This window comes from Selaginella moellendorffii, unplaced genomic scaffold (genome assembly GCF_000143415.4).
Source record: "Selaginella moellendorffii unplaced genomic scaffold, v1.0 SELMOscaffold_63, whole genome shotgun sequence".
Lineage (NCBI taxonomy): Eukaryota > Viridiplantae > Streptophyta > Lycopodiopsida > Selaginellales > Selaginellaceae > Selaginella > Selaginella moellendorffii.
In genome coordinates this window covers 822,522-839,894 of record NW_003314324.1, presented here as the reverse complement: position 1 = coordinate 839,894, position 17,373 = coordinate 822,522, and the positions used below count along the sequence as shown (strand labels likewise).

Genomic DNA, 17,373 nt, shown 5'->3' with positions numbered 1-17,373 from the left:
ATAAAAAAGACAACTTTGCTATCAAGTGAACACTTTCATATATCTCAAGAAACTACTCTACAGTTCGTGCGGATTCGCCCCTGGTTACCAGAGAGCACACCGATGGTGCTCATCTTTACCATTGCATTCACGAACTTAAACCTCCAAACGGCCTCGTTGGCCTGCTTGTCCTCGACACTGTCTCGAGTGTCCAAGTCCGCGAACAAGATCTGGTCCGACGTGAGTATGCTCCTGCGAAGGCTGAGCGATGTGTAGTAGCCATTGTCGAAGAAGTTGGGAGAGAGAGGGTCGAGAGCTATGGATTTGCTTTTAGGATCCAGGAAGTCGCTGCCTTTGGGACACAGAGATTTGAGAAGTTTGGCCATGTTTGGATCCAAGTCGGGATCCTGGACCGAGGTGGTGCTGAAGTTATACAACCTGTTGACGAAGGAGAGGCAATGCGCGATTCCAATCGTGTGAGCTCCTACGATGGAATAAAAAACAAACTTTTTGGCGATTGAGAGATGAGCATGATGGAAATTTTCACCTGAGAGAGTGATCATTTCTTCCTGTGTCATTCCTTTGCGAACAAAACTCTTGGTCAGTTGATCGACGTTGAACAGCGGCGATGGAAGATTTGCGCCGACTTGGTCTGCTCGAGACACGGTTCCATCTCTTCTTCCACCGAGGACGTCCCAGCGAGGTCCTCCAACCTGTGTTTCAAAACCACCAGTTTACGCAAGCTCCTGAAGAAAACTACAACAAAAAATCACTTCTTTTTTCATTCTATACCTGTGAGACGGCGTCGCGAGCAGCGTACGTGAGTATATCAGCACAAGACACTGTTCCAGGACACCGATCCTCGAGCCGAGCCTTTGCATTGTCAATGACTTCGAACCCACGAAGACCGAAGTTTGGAATCGCATCCTTCTCGGCCTTGTTGTTCCCGGTAGAATCGACGAGAACCGAGCCATCGCATCCCTGCCAAAGATGGAGATCATGAGAGAAGCTCGACAAAAGAATCAAAAGCAAAGCTTACCCGGACAAAGCAATCGTGGAAGTGAAGACGTAGAAGCCCAGCAGCGATTCCAGGATTAGTCGCGACTGCCTGAGCCACCGTGAACTGGACGACGGACTCGGCCTCGGGGCACGAGTCGGCATAAAAACCCAGCCTCAGCTCGCAGCGTGAGATCTCCGCGAGCGCAAGAAACACGACGACGACGAAGCAAAAGCTCATGGACTTCATGCCGGATAAACCGATGATTGCCCAGCACTCACTCCACTCCACTCCACTCCAGCATTGTCACCACGAAAGATATAAGCAGTGGTAGCAGCACAGCAATGCATCATGGTGCGTCCACTTTGAGCGCGTGAGTGGAAGTCACACTCAACAATCCAATTCCTGGCAGTGGAGTGGCCCCTGGAGTGTTTGACGGGAGTGTCCAACGCTTGTCATTGATCATCGGACCAGAAGATCTAAGTTTGCGCGATCGAGCGAGCAGTAGCGAGCAGGATATAAGCCGAGGAATCTCGCGGAGAGCTCTTCATCACTTCTTTCGCAGCGCGTGCGCCAAAGCCGGGATTTTTCACATGAAACCGGCTGGCCGAGAGGAGTGATCCCCACACGGTGTCGTCGGGTCCCCCCAAAGGCATGGAATTCACGATCTCTTCCGCGACCTCCAGCTGCCCAGCTCGTCCAAGAATGTCCACAGCGATCGCATAGTGTTCTTTGGTGGCAGACACTTCCGTATGATCCTGGGTCATCCGTACGAAGAGTTTCAAGCCTTTCTCCAAGTTCCCGGCGTGCGCGCACACGGCGAGGAGGCTCACGACGCAGATTTCGTTGGGCTCTACTCCGCTCGCGAGCAGCTGCGAGTAGAATGCGACGCCATCGCTGTGATTGCCGAGTTGCGCGTACGCTGCAAGCAAAGAGCTCCACGAAACCACGTTCTTCTCCGGCATTGCATCGAACAGTCTCTTTGCGTAGAGCAAATGCCCATTCCGGGCAAATCCAGCGACGATGGCGTTCCATGAGATCACGTCTCTCCGGCTCATCCGATCGAACAGCATCTTCGCTTGGATCAGCTCCATTCCCTGGAGAAACGCGCTGATCATTGCATTGCATGAAACCACGTCTTGCTCCGGGATCGCATCCAGGAAATGGCGTGACCCACTCGCTGTTCTTTGCGCCGCCATGCGCTCAAACGTGATCCTGGCTAGATCCTGGTGCCCAAAGCGCGCGTAGGCCGTGACCATCGCTGTCCAGCTCACGGCATTGAGCTCTTCCATGGAATCAAACAGAGCTTTTGATTCCTCCAGCTCGCCCCTCTCGGCGTAGGCCGTGATCATCACATTGCACGCGTCGATCGATCGGCAGGGCAATCGCTCGAACAAGCCCCTCGCGGATTCCAGATCGCCCACTCGCGCGTACGCGCCCATCATCGTGTTCCACGAGACCTGGCTCTTCTCGGGAAGATCCTCAAACATCTCCCTCGCGCGATCGATCTCGCCAGCCTCGGTATACCCCGCGATCATCACATTCCACACCACCGCATCCCACTCCAGCATCCGATCAAACAGCTCCCTCGCGCGATCCATCTCCCCGGCCTGTGCTCTCGCCTGGATCATCGCGGTCCACGACACCACATTCCTCTCGGGCATCGCGCCGAAGATCTCCCGCGCGCGCTCGAGATCTCCCCGCGCGACGCACGCCTGGAGGACGTTGTTCCACGAGACCACGCTCCTCTCGGGCATGGCAGCAAAGATCCTCTCGGCCTCCTCAACTCGCCCGCGATGGGCGTACGCCGCGAGGATCAAGTTCCACGCCGCGATGTCGCTGGCGGGCATACAATCAAACGCGATCTTAGCGTCCTCGGGACGAGCGCTCTGGACGTAGGCCTGGATGAGAGCGGTCCAGCACGCGATGTCGTGCTCGGGCATTCGATCGAAGAGCGCCTTCGCGGTGGCGAGATCGCCGTTCCTAGCGCAAGCATGGAGCATCGCGTTCCACGAGACGAGATTCCTCTCCTCCATCGAGAGAAAGATCGAGAGAGCGTCACTGATCAGCCCCGACTCGCCCAGAGCGGTGATCATCGACGTCCACGACACGACGCTCCACTCCGGCATAGAAGCAAAGATGTTCTTCACGGAGTAAAGATCCCCATTCTTGGCATTTGCGTAGATCAAAGCGTTCCAAGTCATAACATCCAACATCGGCATTTGATCAAACACGGCTTTGGCTTCGTCAACGTTTCCGGATGCCGCATAGCACTGCACAAGCGTCGTCCACGAAAAGATGTTTTTTTCCGGCATTTGGTCGAAGATGTTCCTAGTTAACAGCAGGTGCCCGGTTTGGGCGAATGCTGCGAGTAACGTTGTCCACGACACAACGTCGTGCTGCGGCGTTCCTTCAAACACTCTTTTCGCCTGATCCAGATGCCCGTGTTTAGCCAGCGCTTGTATCATCGAGTTGCACGAGACGAGATTGCGGCTGGGCATCAAATCGAAAACATCCTGCGCTTCCCGCAGATGCCCATTCTGGGCATACGCCGCAATGATGATGTTCCACGAGAAATCGTTGCGGGCGTGTGGGGGGATGCGATCGAAGACGCCGCGGGCCTCGCCAGGGCTGCCGCATTTGCCATACATCTGGATGAGGAGATTGGCGATGTAGCGATTGCGGGCGTGATCGCTGCTGTCGACGACGCGGGCGTGGAGGCGCCGGGCGGCCGCGAGGTCCCTGCAGTTGCCGCATTCCTGGATTTGCGTCGCCAGGGATTGAATCGTCGACGTGCTCATCGCGACGTCTCTTCGTCATGCCAGGGTGTGTAGAAAAAGTCCGTGGTAAAGATTTGACTATCTTTGAATTATTTTAAACTTCCTGCATTGTCTTTTTATTTTTCCAATTATGTGAGATTCTCTTTGGATTATCTTAAATTTGCAGCACTGTTTGTTTGGTTGGAGACAATGAAGAACAAATCGAGTTTTCTTTTAATTTCTTTTTGATTATGGAATTCGCCCACGTCTCTGGTTCTTAATTTTTAATTAACACTACTCGTTACGATTGTCGTGCTTTAGGTAAAGGCCAATATGCATCAGTCGACAACACCTAGAAATCCGGATATTTAATCTCAATTAACTGAATAAAGTGAAAGTTAAACAAAGAAAAAAGGTTATACTTGCCTGAAGTTGGAGCTGCATGAATTTGACATAATTTATAGCTTTCTCAAGCATGGTTACAAGGTCTACCTGCATTTGTCAAAGAAAGTTTCTATCAAGATTTTCCTCGTATCATCGAAGTTTCTTTACACAAACCTTGGAGCCATTTGGAACCAAGTCTTGCAAGATCTTCAAACGCTGGCTTATTCGTTCACGCCTTTGCTGCAAAATCAAAAAAAAGAAAACCAGCTCATGAGTTTGATCTGGTCTAAGATCTCCAGACTCCTCTCTCACCCTTGCGGCGATGCTTTGCGGATCATTGGCAGTCCCTTGCCTCGATCTCGGTTTTAAGTTCGTGTTGAGAGCAGTCGTGCAACAAGAAGAAGCCGGAGATGAATCGATCTGATCACCCAATAGAGCAAGAAAATGAGTTGTTTATCGAGATTCCGCGGTCCAGACGTGCGTACCTTTTCGCGTTTGGAGAGAGCGTTCGTGGTGTTTTGATCGTCCGCGCTTCTCTTCCTTGTTGGGCTTGAGCATGAGTTTGAGATGATCCTCGGAGCCCCAGGTTGATCAAGCGCCTGGGAAGATCCGAGCGGCGGCATTCTCCGATTGGCATCAGTCAAGTAATTCACGTAGAGCGGCGGATGTTCCATGAGGCTGAGATACTTCTCGTCCAGAGGCTCGACTTGGCAGTAGTATGCAAGCTCTTGTCCATGGAAATCTTCCGGATTTCTTTGATCTTGTGAGTGATCGTCAAGTGGAGTTAGAAGAGAAGAATTGCCAAACGAGGGATCACCCATCAAAGTTTGCTGGAGCTCTAGTTGCGCCTGGAAGCTCTGATTAAACTCTAGAGGATGGTACAAGCTCTTGGGAGCAATTGAGCTGCATTGCGTGTAGCCATGGGAGTTTACCGGCGAGGAATCCTCCACCAGAGGCGGTGGGAGGTCCGGCGAGAGCAAATCGAGAGAGCGGCAGCAAACCTGGGAGTAATCGAGGAAAGAAAAGTCACCGGGATCGCAGCTTGATCTGCGAGAGCTGCTGGAATTGGTGATGCTGGTGAAAGATGGCGAAGAAGAGCTTCTACTTCTCCTCACAACATCCATGAAGGATCTCTTGCTCTTGTTGTTGGATAGACTTGAAGTGCCAGTGATAATCTGGGCATAAACTTTCCTTGGATCTAAGAAGTTGTGTTCTTAGTAGAATGAGAAAAATTTGCGCGTTTGTCAGGGATCCCAGGCCAGGGCATTTATATCAAAGTCTACTTACTTTGGTGAAAATATTTTTAATCTGGCCTATGGTTAAACTCCAGATTTACTGATGTAAAATGTCAAACCCTCGTGTGCTCCTCCGCAAGCGTGCCACAGAAGTCGTACGTTCCGGATTTTCTACCCATATTTCTTCCGTGGAATGGTTTCAATCGCTCGCATGCCTCTGTGGATTTTGTTTTTTTTTTTCTTGGGGGACACTCCCATGTGGACTTAATCAAACCATATTTTGATAAAAAATGTAGTGATCCACTTCACTCCACCTTTGCAATCTTACGTAGAGATTTTGTTGTTTTGCTGCCTAAAGTATCAATGGAAAACATGTGATCCGCGCTAACAGGCAAACGGAATCGTGTACCATTAGTGACAAGCATGTCCGAAAGGGCATAGAAAAGTTACGGCTCATGGTTCACGCAAAATACTTGTTTACCAGCTTTTAGACCTAATGTTGCCCTAAAAGCAGGGGAACACGTGGCATGCAAGCATTGGCCCCATATCTCCTTGGAAGCCCTAGATATGGGGGAATCGATTAGGGTTTTTGGGTGCGTGAGATTCATTCAAATGGCATCCATGTGTCCAGGTGAGACGATTCAAATCGGCGCCCGCGCGATCGCGCTCATTGTGATTGAAATCTAGATAGGGAAGTGGAGGATGGGATCGCCGCCCCGCTCGCTTGCAATGGCAGTGCGAATCGTGTGAACGACGACTCGGACGATGATAAGCCTCAATCCTTCGGCGTGAATAAGGGAGCTCCAGCAATGGATCTTAAGCGCCAAGTCAAGGACGAGGAGCAGCCAAATGGATCGTCCTCCAGATTGGAGGCTTCCAGCAAGCCCAGCAGTTCCAAAGTTCCTTCTCCTGGCAGTGCGACCAAGCCTGCTCCCTTGAAAACTTTCGCAAAGCGCTCGCTTAAATCGCTGGAGAGCCCGGAGAGCGCTCCCAGGAAGAAGGCCAAGACCGAGGTAGACGATGGCGATGGTGGCTCTTCCGTGAGGAGGCTCATTGAGGCGTCGAGGAAGCCTGGGAAGATTGACGCTCCCAAGAAGATCGATGCGTCGAAGAATGCAAAGGTGGCCGTGAAGAAGGAAGCCGCGAGCTCCTCCAGGAAAGTTGACGGTTCCAAGACGAGGAAGCGAGTTCTAGACGAAGCGGAGACGAAGAAGGCAGTCGTGAAGAAAGCCAAAGTCGAGAAAGAAGAGAGCGAGGAGATGGAGGAGGAGGAGGAGGAGGAGGAGGAGGAGGAAGGGGAGGAGGATGATTTCGAAGGCTCGGAGGTTTCAAAGAAGGTTGTCATGAGGAAGTCGGCATCGTCTTCCGGCAAGAAGAAAGTGGTGGAGACGAAGATCACGAAGAAAACGGTTGTGAAGAAGGGAGGAAAGGATGGTAATGGTGGACAGAAGTGGACGACGCTGGAGCACAATGGTGTCATGTTTCCTCCGGCTTATCAGCCTCATGGAGTGAAGATGCTCTACAATGGCGAGCCAGTGGATCTTACTCCGGCACAGGAAGAGGTTTGCGGGCTTTTGTTGGTTGTTTCCGAGTTTAAGCGACTGAATTGTTTGTTCTTGTGGATACAGGTTGCCACAATGTATGCCGTGATGAAAGACACGGACTACGCAACGCAGGCCAAGTTTAACAGCAACTTCTGGCAAGATTGGAAAAAGATTCTCGGTTCAAACCATGTCATAAAGAAGCTGGAGCTTTGCGACTTCACTCCGATTTACGACTGGTACCAAAGCGAGAAGGAGAAGAAGAAGCAACTGAGCTCTGCGGTTAGTTTTCTCTGCTAGTATGCTCGGCTTAGACTGAAGCTTTGTTTTCTTTTATCAGGAGAAGAAGCAACTAAGAGATGAGAAGGCCAAGGCGGAAGAAAAATACACCTGGGCGCTTGTTGACGGGGTGAAGGAAAAAGTACGTGCATCTCTTTCTTTGAGCTAATGGTTACTTACACTGCATTTTCAGGTTGGAAACTTTCGAGTGGAACCTCCAGGCCTTTTCAGGGGGCGCGGTCAGCATCCTAAGATGGGAAAGCTCAAAAGGCGAATTTTTCCCGAAAATATCGTCATCAATATTGGAAAGGGTGCTCCCGTTCCGGAGTGTCCGATGCCCGGTCACAAGTACGTACGACGCTTTTTATGCGAGCTCTTTATGAGTTTAACTTGGACTTTACTTTTCAGCTGGAAAGAAATTCGGCACGACAATACAGTCACTTGGCTCGCGTTTTGGAACGATCCGATTAACGAGAAGGAGTTTAAGTACGTGTTTTTGCACCCAAGCAGTAGCCTCAAGGCTCAGAGTGACATGAAGAAATACGAGAAGGCTAGACAGCTGAAGGTTCGGTGTTTTTTGTAGCTTTGCCTCGCTTCACTCATGCGATTTTTACAGGATTACATTGACAAGATCCGGAAAACATATACGAAAGACTTCGGCTCTACAGATCCCACAAAAAGACAGATTGCAGTTGCAACTTATCTCATAGACAGGCTTGCCCTTAGAGCAGGAAATGAGAAGGATGACGATGAAGCTGATACCGTAGGCTGCTGTTCTTTGAAAGTAGAGCACGTCAAACTTTTGGATTCGAAAAAAATCGAGGTAAGGTCTCCTCTCGCTTTTTAATTCCGTCTCCTAACCTTGTTTCTTTTGCAGTTCGATTTTCTCGGAAAGGATTCCATCAGATATCTCAACGAAGTAGCTGTCGAAGAGAAAGTTTTCAAGGCTATAGGGGATTTTCAGAAAGGTAGTAATTCTGGTAGCATTGCTTCAAACGCTGCTGGTTGATGAATGCAGGGAAGAAAAGCGGCGATGATTTGTTTGACAGGCTAGACACAAACAAATTGAATGCTCATTTGAAGGAGTTCATGCCGGAGCTCACTGCAAAGGTTTTCAGAACGTATAATGCCTCCATCACTCTCGATAACCAGGTTTGGCTTGAAGTGTTTTCTTTCATGCTAGTTCTTTAAGTGCAAATCGCCAGCTCGAGCATACGGATGGCTCAATCGTCCCGGAAAAAATTGGAGACTACCAACGAGCAAACAAAGAGGTGAATAGCCTTGCAAAGGAAACGTTTGGTCCCTTTACAGAATGTCTTTGCAGGTGGCTGTTCTCTGTAATCATCAACGGACGGTGTCCAAGAGCCATGGCGCCCAGATGGAAAAACTCGAAGGAAAAATGGCCGAGCTAAAGGTTTTGAGTTACTTTTCTTACTAGTGGCATTGTTCTAAGGCTTTGCACCTCAGGCTCTGCGTGAAGAGATTGTTATAGACTTGGAGAGAGCTAGGAAGGGAAAGCCTCCTCGGAAGGATGAAGATGGCAAGACAAAGAGGAACCAAAGTCCAGAACAGTAAGTAACGCTCATACTTTCTCTCTTTGCTCAAGTTGGATCGAAACAACACAGGCTGGAGAAGAAGCTAGAGCAAACCGATAACAAGATCCAAAAGATGGAACTGGACATGAAAGTTAAGGACGATCTCAAGACAGTCGCTCTGGGAACTTCCAAGATCAACTATCTGGACCCACGAATCACCGTCGCTTGGTGCAAGAGGAACGACGTACCCATCGAAAAGGCAAGTAGCAAAAAAAAAAAGAAAAAAAAAAAAAACCTCGCACGAATGACTGACCTGTGGAACTCTTGACAGATTTTCACGAAATCTTTGCTCCAGAAATTCACCTGGGCATTGGAAGCGGAACCAACATTCCGGTTCTAACCCAAGAGAAATCCGTGCCGGTGTACCATTATGTGAAGAAGGTTTTGAGCAAGAAAACGTTGACAACGTTGGAGAGAACTCAGTATGGACCGCAAAAGCAATCGTTTGCTCGTCGCTCGTCCCAGGCCTCAACCTGCATTGACACCACCACCATTCGAGTTTTTTTTTATTTTTTTTTGGTTTTTCAGTCTCATCGCCTCGGCTCGAGAGGAAAAAGAGGATTCTTTACCCATTCGATGGGGCACAATGACTTGTAAGCTCGCCTGTACTTCTCACATCTCGAATCGCCCTCGCCATTTTCTTGGATGCATCTAACACAAGAAGAAGGAAAATTTGATCTCTTCTCTCCAAATCCTTTCCACTCACTTGTGATACTCCACGTATTTCGTGAAGCAATTCTTCGTTTGGTTGGTCACTGGGAAGCGCGAGTCGGGAGGGCACGTCTTTATATCTTTGGCCTGGAAAGCAAAAAAAAAGGAAATCAGTCGATCCAAAGCAATTGATCCGATGGACGCACCGTGATCTTTGGTGTCGATTTCTTGCCGTCCTTGTCTCCTCCTTTCTTGGCCTCCGCCGAGGCCACATTTCCCTCCATGCCATCGTCTCCATGCCCGCAAAACCCTTCCCATTCAGCTGAATCATCGTGACCTTTCAAAACGCGCCCATCCAACGGCTGCAGTTTGCCCTACCGTTAAGTTCGTTCGTCACTCGAGAGCCTCGTCAAATATCAAACTCGTCAGCCATGGAGGATCAACTTCTACACAAAACTCTCAGTCAGGATTTGCTCAACCTGTTTGAACCTTCTCAAGCTTCCTACAAAACGCTCGTTAACCGGGTTCCAAATTTTCCAATTTACAAAGGAGGAACGCAAAATCTCCTCAAAACTTTTGCTTTTTCTGTACAGAGCTTAGTCACTCAGCTGAGATCGAATCCAGCTTCGGCAGCTATTGCATAGAGTAGCTTCTCACGAATCGTATCCTTGCTACAAGAAACAAGGAAAGAACAGATCAATGAACTGCTACAAGTAAGAAAAATAAACACCAACGAACCTTTTGTAAGGAGGGAGTTTCAGGAGGTTCAAACAAGTCGCCGACGTGGGGAGTCTGTCAAGAGCCTCCTCTGCTGCGCCTTCGGGAGCGGTCCTGGAATCGAAGGACAAAAGAGAGAAGAAGAAGAACAAGTGAAGAAAATGGTAAGGTGAAAGAGCTTACTTCTGGATGCAAAATCGAGGCTCCAGGTATTTGAAGCCGAGCAATGGCCCTCTCGAGCATCCTGTAACGAACCTGCAAATGAAAACGGTCACGAACACGAAATGAAAACAAACGGACACGAACTTTAGGAACTTCCGCTGCATATTTGCATCCAGGGCTTTCACGGTGTCCCAGAACATCTGAATCACCGGATGGTTCTGCCAAAAGAAAAGAAGTATTCGCTCGCCACGCAATGAAAGAGAAGTATTCTACCTCATGATAGCCACCACCATAGTTCACGTTGTGATGGAGATCGTCTATGTCCATGGCATCTTCAAATCCGGAGATAAGGATCTGCCACAGCAACAACATAAGTGCTTTTTCCAACCAGCGGACATGTGAAACTAAACCTGGAGTTCGTGCTCGTTGAACATATCTAACCATTCCGGGCTTATAAGTTGTTGAAAGCCACGCAAAAAATGGTTACTTTGTTGCCGGATCTGCAGGAACAAGTGACTGACTGAAAAACCAAGCAGCACTAACCTGGTGATTCAGACGGTGATTTGCTACCAAGTGAATGTATCGGTAGACGTTGTCTTTGGTGACTTGGATATCCTTTCCCCCTGGAAGAAGCTCTACCTCTAATTGCTCTCCATATTCATTGTCTTCAATTACGAAATAGAGGCCCAGCTGCTGCACCATATTTGGGTTGTTCTGTAAAACAAGCTCGTCAGGCCAAAATCAAAGAGCTCAGTTATACCTTCAAGAAAAGTAGATTCTTATAAAGCTCTGGATCCAGCGAAGGTAAATCGTGTAGGTAATTGTGCCTGCGAAAGAAGAGACTAGTAAGCTAACACGTAAAGCAGCTGTAACTTACTTCTTCCTCAGCTTACGCAGGAAAAACATGGCAAAAGGTATGTCCACGAGAATCCCTTCAAACATTGCCTGCTCGGTGAATGTTAACGAGGAAATAAAAGTTCCTATGCAAGCTCACCTTTCCCAATATTTTGCCAAAAAACTCGAAGTATTGCAGATGCTCGTCGTTGACCATATGGGACGCTGGGTTAGGATACAAAAGATGGTCCGCAGTTTCCTGGAATACGTTGTAAGGGCTGAGCGCGAATGCAGGTAGTTACCTTGAACAAGCCATATTGTATGTCAAAACCTGCACTGGTTATGTTTTCCATAAAATCTTTAAAAATGCCGCCTCCGTCGACTCCGGCTTCCTCAGCACCGAGTTCATTGACGTAAGAAACTCTGATCTGTACAAGCACGAACGTCAGAACTAGAACTAGCTTCAAATTTGTGAACCCATTACCGTTCCCCGCAGAGACTCGTCGCTGAGCACATTGAACTGCATAAAGGCGTCCTCGATAATACGATCTCGTTGCACTTTGATTTGAAGTCCATATTGGCGGGACGTGTTTTGCCTTGCAGCAGTTCGTTGAGCCTGCAGTTACGCATTACAGGAAGCTAGTAAAGGGAGACGGGGAATTACCGTGTATACACGAACTCTGAGTGTGAACGGTATTAGAAAAGGAGCTCTGTTGAGAACCTCCCGGGCTTTGGTATTCTCCCCTTCTGCCTGCGTACGTCACGGTGCCTTGAGTTACGCGAAAATGATAGTAGGAAATACCTGGTGGAAAAAGCTTTCTTCAATCGCTTCCCTTGCATGAAATGTGTGTGATGGTGCAAACTGCCGCTTGCTATTGCGGTCATGCAGCTGCAAGGAATAGAATCATAAGGAAAGAATAGTAGAAAGTGACGTACCTCCGCCAGTAGACTTGCAGAGACATTTATAAAAAATTGACGCATGTTTTGAAACACAAATATATCGGAAGCGACGAAGGCTGACGGCTTGAAAGGCATAACCCACAGAAGCTGCCAGAGTCCCTACAGTAACAGACAATGTCAATCGCTTTTATCAATAGTATCTGGTTGCGCACCTCCTTCAAAATAAGCACCAGTTGCTTAACATCTTCTATACTTATCGGTTGTTTCATGTTGTAGAACTCATCGTTGTCCATGCTAAAAAGCAGATGACTGCAAAAGAAGTCTTTAGAGAAGCACGCGATCATTTTGAACGCACCTGAAGACGGGACAGAAAACCGCAAGTGGCAGCATCCAACCAAGTAGCTCTGGTGATAGCTGCGCATCCTGAGAAGGCAGCTCGATCGCTGGCCAGTTGTTATTCAGCCGACAAGAAGTAATATATTGCCACAGTGGAGGCACCAGGTTCGCAACGTATGCCAAGCGCGAGACTATTGTAGTTCTATCCAGTACAGAAAATGCCGCATATAAAAAGCCGCAAACGGCAGAAACCGCACTGGCTTCCGGAGCACCACCAAATGGTGTAGCAACCGTATTCAAATCGAGTGGAGCTTGTGAGAAGGCAACCCTCACCTGGAAGATAGTGAGAAAACGGGTTTTGAAAGATAAAAATTTCATGTACCATTTCTTTCAGGAACATCCCATCAGACGCGTGCTTTAGCTGGGATATCAATGCTGGTTCTAAAGCAAAGCTCTCTTCAATGTCAATTTTCATGTCGTCGTCCTCGCTGGCTGCAAGAAGAATGTTGTTAGAAGAATAATAACGTGAGAGTGTTACCATCACTGAACGTTTCCTTCGGACAAAGAGCACAGGTTATCGGTGGAGTGCTCAACAGAGTCCGTGCTACATTTGCTATATCTGTGACCTGCAATGCTCTCGTAACATACATTTATCAACAGGAGGCATATCAAACTTACCAGCTGAATCATAGCGTTTGGTTGTTGCATGGCGAGTCGTGAGCTTTCCAAGAGGTTTCCCAGCAAGCAAACAAATGACGGAAACTCAGGGCTTACATCAGAAGGAAGAGAGGTCCTCAAGTCAAGTTTATTTATGGCTGTTTGATGAACAACAAAAGCCCAAACACCGTCCGTAACGCTGACCTGTGAATGTCTCATATAAAAAACTTTTTAGAAAACGAAAGCTTTCGGACCTCTTTCAGACGCGGAAGTCGTCGCCAGAGAAGTGGAACAGAAAATATCTGAGCCGGGAGACTCCAGGTAAATGGCACCGGCTTCAAGTACTGAAACTTTTCCACATACAAAACAGAGAGCTGATGTACAAGCCGCTCCAAAGATAACATCACCAATGATCGAGCATCTGTGTTTTTCTGGAAAAGAAATGCGTTGTAACACAAGTAGCCTGGAAGTGAGTAACATACCAATGTCAAGACGAGATCACGAAGAAGACAAAACATCTTGTTGAGTGCAAGGTGCTCAATAAGACTTCCAGACCAAGGCAACTCGACCGTTGCAAGGCTGAGAATCGTGCGCACGAGAACCCCTGCGACATCGTCTCTGGATCCATCTTCTGGAAGCATTAACTCTTCCTTAAGTGATTCTCTGTAAATCCAATGTAAACAAGAAAACAATCACGACTGCGTTACTCTCACATACCGGTGATGGTAGAGACCTTGTAGACAAAGAATCGCAAAATGCTTCACTCTATAGTTAATAGCACATCTTTGAGTCGTATAGTCTCCGCTAACAAAAACCGAAAAGACACCACCTTCTGTGGATCAAGTCAGGCTCCAGCATTTTCATTCAATGGAGCTTACCCGTTTCACTCATGCATCGAAGAAAATGGCGGCAAGCTCCAGCCAGCCGGTAGAAATCCGCTGAATTTTTCGGAGAGATCATGAAGAAAATCTGAGGAAGATATAAAGACTCGGGCTTGAAGACGTTCCTGAAAATAGAATAGAATCTATGAGCTCCAAATCTATCAAAAGCTATGAGCTCTGCAAGAATCACCTGTCCGCTCTATCGCTAAATTCTCCGAAAGCTGCGACGAATTTCTCTCGAATGAGGACCTGATTGACCGCTACGTCTCGCCTTCCCCGAAAGCATTTCTGGGAACAAGAATTCGGAATCCGGGAATGAAATGGAGGACACTACCTGGATTCGAAGAGCGCCTTGCTGCCGCAGCCGCGCTCGCTGCCGCTGCTCGCGCTCGTCCTTGACCCTGTTGAGAGTCCCTTGCCGATCGCTCTCCTTAGAGCTGCGCCCTCGCAGCTCCACCTTGCGCCGCAGCCCCGGATCGCCGGAGAAGAACATCGTGACCTAGAAATCCAGGACGCTGCAAGCCCGCTACGCTACTAAATCGCCATAATCCTTCTGCTTGCCCTCGTCTGTGGTTGCATTGTATTGTCTCTCATAGTTTTAAGAAAACCGACATCGGACGGTCCACACGCACGACATTCCGGACCTAGATTCCCTCCAATCACAGCTCGTCCATTTTATTTCGCAAAGTTAGGGTTCTAGCAGCGATGATTCAGTGCTTGTTCCTCCTCTCCGATGCCGGGTACGCCTCTCTGAGCTATCTGTGGTCTAAGCAGGAAATTTCCCTGTGCAGTGACGTGATTCTTGAGAAGCAATGGATGGGAAAGCGCGTGGAGCGATCCATTTGCAGCTGGTTCTGGCGGCAGCGATCAGAGATGGAAGATCAGGTAAGATCAAGCTCTCTTTTGCCAAGACCTACATTCTTTCTGGCTGATCGTCCAGGATCCTCCCTCCGTTATCGCGTCTCCGACGCATTACCTTCTACACATTGTCCGGGAGGGCGTGACGTTTCTGGCATGCACAGCGAGTGAGATGCCTCCTCTTCTGGGAATCGAGGTTCGTGTTTGAGAGCTTTTTCTTGCGTTGATTGGTTTCTCTTTTTGAAGTTTCTGTGCAAGGTTGCAAGTGTTCTAGAAAACTATCTAGGAGGATTGAATGAAGATATTCTCAAGGACAATTTCGTGATCGTATACGAGGTGATTGAAAGTTTATCAGTGGTGTCTTTCCTCTGATGTTTCGCTTGCTCGTAGATTCTCGACGAAATGATGGACAGCGGATTTCCTTCCACGACTGAGCCGAGTGTGTTAAAAGAGATTATTGCTCCTCCGAATTTGGTCAGTAGAGTTCTCAGTGTTGTCACCGGGACTTCGTCAAGTTTGAACGCTGCTTCTCCTCTGGCAACTTCATCGCAAGTTTCTTGGAGGGCTAGTAACGTGAAGCACTCGAACAACGAGATTTACTTTGACTTGGTCGAGGAGATGGATGCAGTTTTTAACAGGTATATAGGCAGCACTATTGCTATCTCTAAGTTTACAAAGTTGTGAGTGCAGGGATGGTTTCGTCGTAAAATGTGAGGCTTATGGAGAAATCCAAGCGACCTCGAGATTGTCCGGGATGCCTGAACTCTCGCTGACGTTTGCAAATGCCGACATTCTACACGACGTAAACTTTCACCCCTGTGTGCGATACCGAGCATGGGAAGCGGACCAAATGTTATCGTTCATTCCTCCAGATGGTGCATTTAAACTCATGAGCTACAGGTTTGTTCTTGTTTTGCGCACTTACTAGCACTAACTGATATCGTATTTGCAGAGTGAAGGGCTTAAAAAATCCTCCCCTGTTCGTTCGTCCTCAATTGAGCTCTGGCGAAGGAATTTGTCGTGTAAATGTTCTAGTGGGGCTTCGAGGCGATCCTGGGAAACCCGTGGATGCTATTATCGTTCAACTACCTTGGCCTCCGTCTGTGGTGTCCACAAACCTGAGTCCTAGTGTTGGAACAGTTACGTACAGCTTTTCTACAAAGGTAACACTAGAGCTAACCTTTCTTTATGATGTTTCTAAGTCTTATACTTGCAGGTATCAACGTGGATCATAGGACGTATTCCAAAGGACAAGTCTCCTTGCTTAAGTGGCACTTTGCAGCTGGAACCAGGGATCAATCGCTTAGAAGAGTTTCCAACTTTCCTGGTTGGTTTTAAGATCCAGGGAACGGCCGTGTCCGGTCTGAAAGTAGACAAGATGGACATTAGAAACGTGGAATACCGACCTTACAAGGGATTTCGTGCAGTAACAAGAGCCGCCAGCTACGAAATACGAACGTGAAATACTTAAAAGGCGGTAAGACATTCCCAAACATATGTTTTGTTTCTCACTTTTTGACTGTGCAGCGACGATGTGAACGGTAGAGGACGCTGTTTCTTTTGTGATTAAAACTTTTTCCGGGCTTCTGGGGCTCATGCCAAGAAGACGGACGCCCACACACTAGCCGCATGCACGGCCTCCAGGTTCGCATAAATTCTCTTCCATAATATAGTTGAGTGATATCTCGGAGCCGTAGAGCTATAGCTATGGGTGGTCGTTTAGCATTTTCTGTCCCCATCTTCCTGGTTTTGCTAATCGTCTCTGCTGCTGACAATGCAGGACACTCGAGAAAAGTTTCCATCTCTCCGGCTGCTTCACCGCTCTCTCCCCTTACCAGCGGCAGCGGTGGTAATGGTAATGGTCCTCCCGATCCTCTCAAGGGCGGTCCTTTACCTCCACATCTTCGTGGAGAAAAAGTTGCTGCGAATGATCAACTTCGCCTGGAAAGTGTTCGTGCCGTGGAAGACGAGAGGCTTTCGGCTATGGATTCTCTGCAAGTCACCAGCATTCTAGCGCCATCGCAAGCTCCGGAATCGTCAGCTCAGTCGACACCTCCGGCTCCAGGGACCATTGACGGCTCACCACCTTCGCACACTCCAAGAATTACCATCAGGGGCCGAGTCACTTGCGAGCGTTGCTCCACCAAGCACAAGACCAAGACCCATGGTCTCTCTGGTAAGAGCTTCCAAAGTTCTTCCGAGAAGTTTTCTCTCGTTTTCTCCAGGTGTTTCCGTGGAGCTATCATGCCCGCAAGCAAACTTAACGATGGTAACCCAGCACCATGGCCAGTTCTCGATGGGGTTCCACCACTTGGAACCACTGGGCTTCCCGGGTAGCTGCGCCGTGTCCGTCATTACGTCATCGCTGCCATCCACGTGTAACGTTCCCGTTGGCTCCGCCACCAATTCTTTCACACCGACACTGCATTCCACCTCGAGCAAGGAGACCGCGTACGTGGTACCAGCGTTTGAGTTTACCAACGGGGACAATTGCAAGTAAAAGTAAACCACCAATCGTGGTTAAAGTAAATAAATGGGTGAAATAAAAATTCACGTTTTCTTCGTGGCCACCAAATGCGCCACGTCACGTCAGCAAGTGACTAGGAAC

General features: G+C 48.5%; 6 protein-coding genes across 6 annotated transcripts; 2 read left to right on the top strand and 4 right to left on the bottom strand.

Moving 5' to 3' along the window:
* Window positions 1-14: 14 nt before the first annotated feature.
* Window positions 15-1,225, bottom strand: LOC9644741 (peroxidase 5). The gene is made up of 3 exons (XM_024689711.1): window positions 1,019-1,225; window positions 772-960; window positions 15-692 (listed from the first exon to the last, which is right to left on the bottom strand). The coding sequence occupies exons 1-3, from the start codon at window positions 1,223-1,225 to the stop codon at window positions 45-47; spliced, it is 1,044 nt and encodes a 347-aa protein (XP_024545479.1). The 3' UTR covers window positions 15-44.
* On the bottom strand, window positions 912-3,784 carry LOC112351600 (pentatricopeptide repeat-containing protein At4g02750-like). The gene is made up of 2 exons (XM_024689745.1): window positions 1,019-3,784; window positions 912-960 (listed from the first exon to the last, which is right to left on the bottom strand). The coding sequence occupies exon 1, from the start codon at window positions 3,775-3,777 to the stop codon at window positions 1,456-1,458; it is 2,322 nt and encodes a 773-aa protein (XP_024545513.1). The 5' UTR covers window positions 3,778-3,784; the 3' UTR covers window positions 912-960; window positions 1,019-1,455.
* Window positions 3,785-4,029: 245 nt separating this feature from the next.
* Window positions 4,030-5,342, bottom strand: LOC9644968 (transcription factor bHLH130). The gene is made up of 5 exons (XM_024689710.1): window positions 4,605-5,342; window positions 4,432-4,539; window positions 4,294-4,359; window positions 4,162-4,227; window positions 4,030-4,050 (listed from the first exon to the last, which is right to left on the bottom strand). Exons 1-5 carry the CDS (start codon window positions 5,241-5,243, stop codon window positions 4,030-4,032), a joined length of 900 nt encoding a protein of 299 aa, XP_024545478.1. The 5' UTR covers window positions 5,244-5,342.
* A 569-nt stretch (window positions 5,343-5,911) lies between these two features.
* On the top strand, window positions 5,912-9,386 carry LOC9644740 (DNA topoisomerase 1 alpha). Its single transcript, XM_024689728.1, has 14 exons — window positions 5,912-5,985; window positions 6,042-6,916; window positions 6,983-7,177; window positions 7,236-7,316; window positions 7,368-7,522; window positions 7,583-7,739; window positions 7,791-7,997; window positions 8,052-8,142; window positions 8,193-8,326; window positions 8,380-8,445; window positions 8,499-8,588; window positions 8,642-8,745; window positions 8,800-8,968; window positions 9,041-9,386. The coding sequence occupies exons 1-14, from the start codon at window positions 5,922-5,924 to the stop codon at window positions 9,107-9,109; spliced, it is 2,457 nt and encodes an 818-aa protein (XP_024545496.1). The 5' UTR covers window positions 5,912-5,921; the 3' UTR covers window positions 9,110-9,386.
* Window positions 9,387-9,902: 516 nt separating this feature from the next.
* On the bottom strand, window positions 9,903-14,477 carry LOC9644967 (E3 ubiquitin-protein ligase UPL6). The gene is made up of 26 exons (XM_024689727.1): window positions 14,242-14,477; window positions 14,098-14,195; window positions 13,905-14,032; window positions 13,744-13,858; window positions 13,509-13,689; window positions 13,281-13,457; window positions 13,048-13,230; window positions 12,908-12,995; window positions 12,752-12,861; window positions 12,389-12,702; window positions 12,246-12,342; window positions 12,070-12,192; window positions 11,936-12,022; window positions 11,798-11,884; window positions 11,618-11,749; window positions 11,436-11,561; window positions 11,294-11,392; window positions 11,177-11,244; window positions 11,060-11,126; window positions 10,843-11,013; window positions 10,710-10,799; window positions 10,573-10,653; window positions 10,444-10,517; window positions 10,321-10,392; window positions 10,159-10,251; window positions 9,903-10,091 (listed from the first exon to the last, which is right to left on the bottom strand). The coding sequence occupies exons 1-26, from the start codon at window positions 14,398-14,400 to the stop codon at window positions 10,025-10,027; spliced, it is 3,087 nt and encodes a 1,028-aa protein (XP_024545495.1). The 5' UTR covers window positions 14,401-14,477; the 3' UTR covers window positions 9,903-10,024.
* Window positions 14,478-14,570: 93 nt separating this feature from the next.
* LOC9644966 (AP-3 complex subunit mu) lies at window positions 14,571-17,335 on the top strand. The gene is made up of 11 exons (XM_002984660.2): window positions 14,571-14,647; window positions 14,699-14,792; window positions 14,848-14,961; window positions 15,012-15,101; window positions 15,156-15,403; window positions 15,456-15,665; window positions 15,718-15,928; window positions 15,982-16,242; window positions 16,293-16,409; window positions 16,546-16,941; window positions 16,991-17,335. Exons 1-8 carry the CDS (start codon window positions 14,613-14,615, stop codon window positions 16,225-16,227), a joined length of 1,248 nt encoding a protein of 415 aa, XP_002984706.1. The 5' UTR covers window positions 14,571-14,612; the 3' UTR covers window positions 16,228-16,242; window positions 16,293-16,409; window positions 16,546-16,941; window positions 16,991-17,335.
* The last annotated feature ends 38 nt before the right edge of the window (window positions 17,336-17,373 follow it).

Bases quoted from the DNA above. Each gene is read 5' to 3' on its own strand.
- LOC9644741 (XM_024689711.1), bottom strand. From the start codon at position 1,225: ATGAAGTCCATGAGCTTTTGCTTCGTCGTCGTCGTGTTTCTTGCGCTC. The intron at 961-1,018 runs GTAAGCTTTGCT...CATCTTTGGCAG, and splicing joins TCCACGATTGCTTTGTCCGG to GGATGCGATGGCTCGGTTCT. The intron at 693-771 runs GTATAGAATGAA...TTTGAAACACAG, and splicing joins CTCGCGACGCCGTCTCACAG to GTTGGAGGACCTCGCTGGGA.
- LOC112351600 (XM_024689745.1), bottom strand. From the start codon at position 3,777: ATGAGCACGTCGACGATTCAATCCCTGGCGACGCAAATCCAGGAATGC.
- LOC9644968 (XM_024689710.1), bottom strand. From the start codon at position 5,243: ATGGATGTTGTGAGGAGAAGTAGAAGCTCTTCTTCGCCATCTTTCACC. The intron at 4,360-4,431 runs GTGAGAGAGGAG...TTGATTTTGCAG, and splicing joins CGCAAAGCATCGCCGCAAGG to CAAAGGCGTGAACGAATAAG. The intron at 4,051-4,161 runs GCAAGTATAACC...CTTTACCTAAAG, and splicing joins TCATGCAGCTCCAACTTCAG to CACGACAATCGTAACGAGTA.
- LOC9644740 (XM_024689728.1), top strand. From the start codon at position 5,922: ATGGGGGAATCGATTAGGGTTTTTGGGTGCGTGAGATTCATTCAAATG. The intron at 8,143-8,192 runs GTAGTAATTCTG...TGATGAATGCAG, and splicing joins TATAGGGGATTTTCAGAAAG to GGAAGAAAAGCGGCGATGAT. The intron at 8,746-8,799 runs GTAAGTAACGCT...GAAACAACACAG, and splicing joins AGGAACCAAAGTCCAGAACA to GCTGGAGAAGAAGCTAGAGC.
- LOC9644967 (XM_024689727.1), bottom strand. From the start codon at position 14,400: ATGTTCTTCTCCGGCGATCCGGGGCTGCGGCGCAAGGTGGAGCTGCGA. The intron at 11,127-11,176 runs GTAAGTTACAGC...CTTCTTTCGCAG, and splicing joins CTGCGTAAGCTGAGGAAGAA to GCACAATTACCTACACGATT. The intron at 10,393-10,443 runs GTTCGTGTCCGT...TTTCATTTGCAG, and splicing joins ATGCAGCGGAAGTTCCTAAA to GTTCGTTACAGGATGCTCGA.
- LOC9644966 (XM_002984660.2), top strand. From the start codon at position 14,613: ATGATTCAGTGCTTGTTCCTCCTCTCCGATGCCGG. The intron at 14,793-14,847 runs GTAAGATCAAGC...CTGATCGTCCAG, and splicing joins GATCAGAGATGGAAGATCAG to GATCCTCCCTCCGTTATCGC. The intron at 15,404-15,455 runs GTATATAGGCAG...TTGTGAGTGCAG, and splicing joins ATGGATGCAGTTTTTAACAG to GGATGGTTTCGTCGTAAAAT.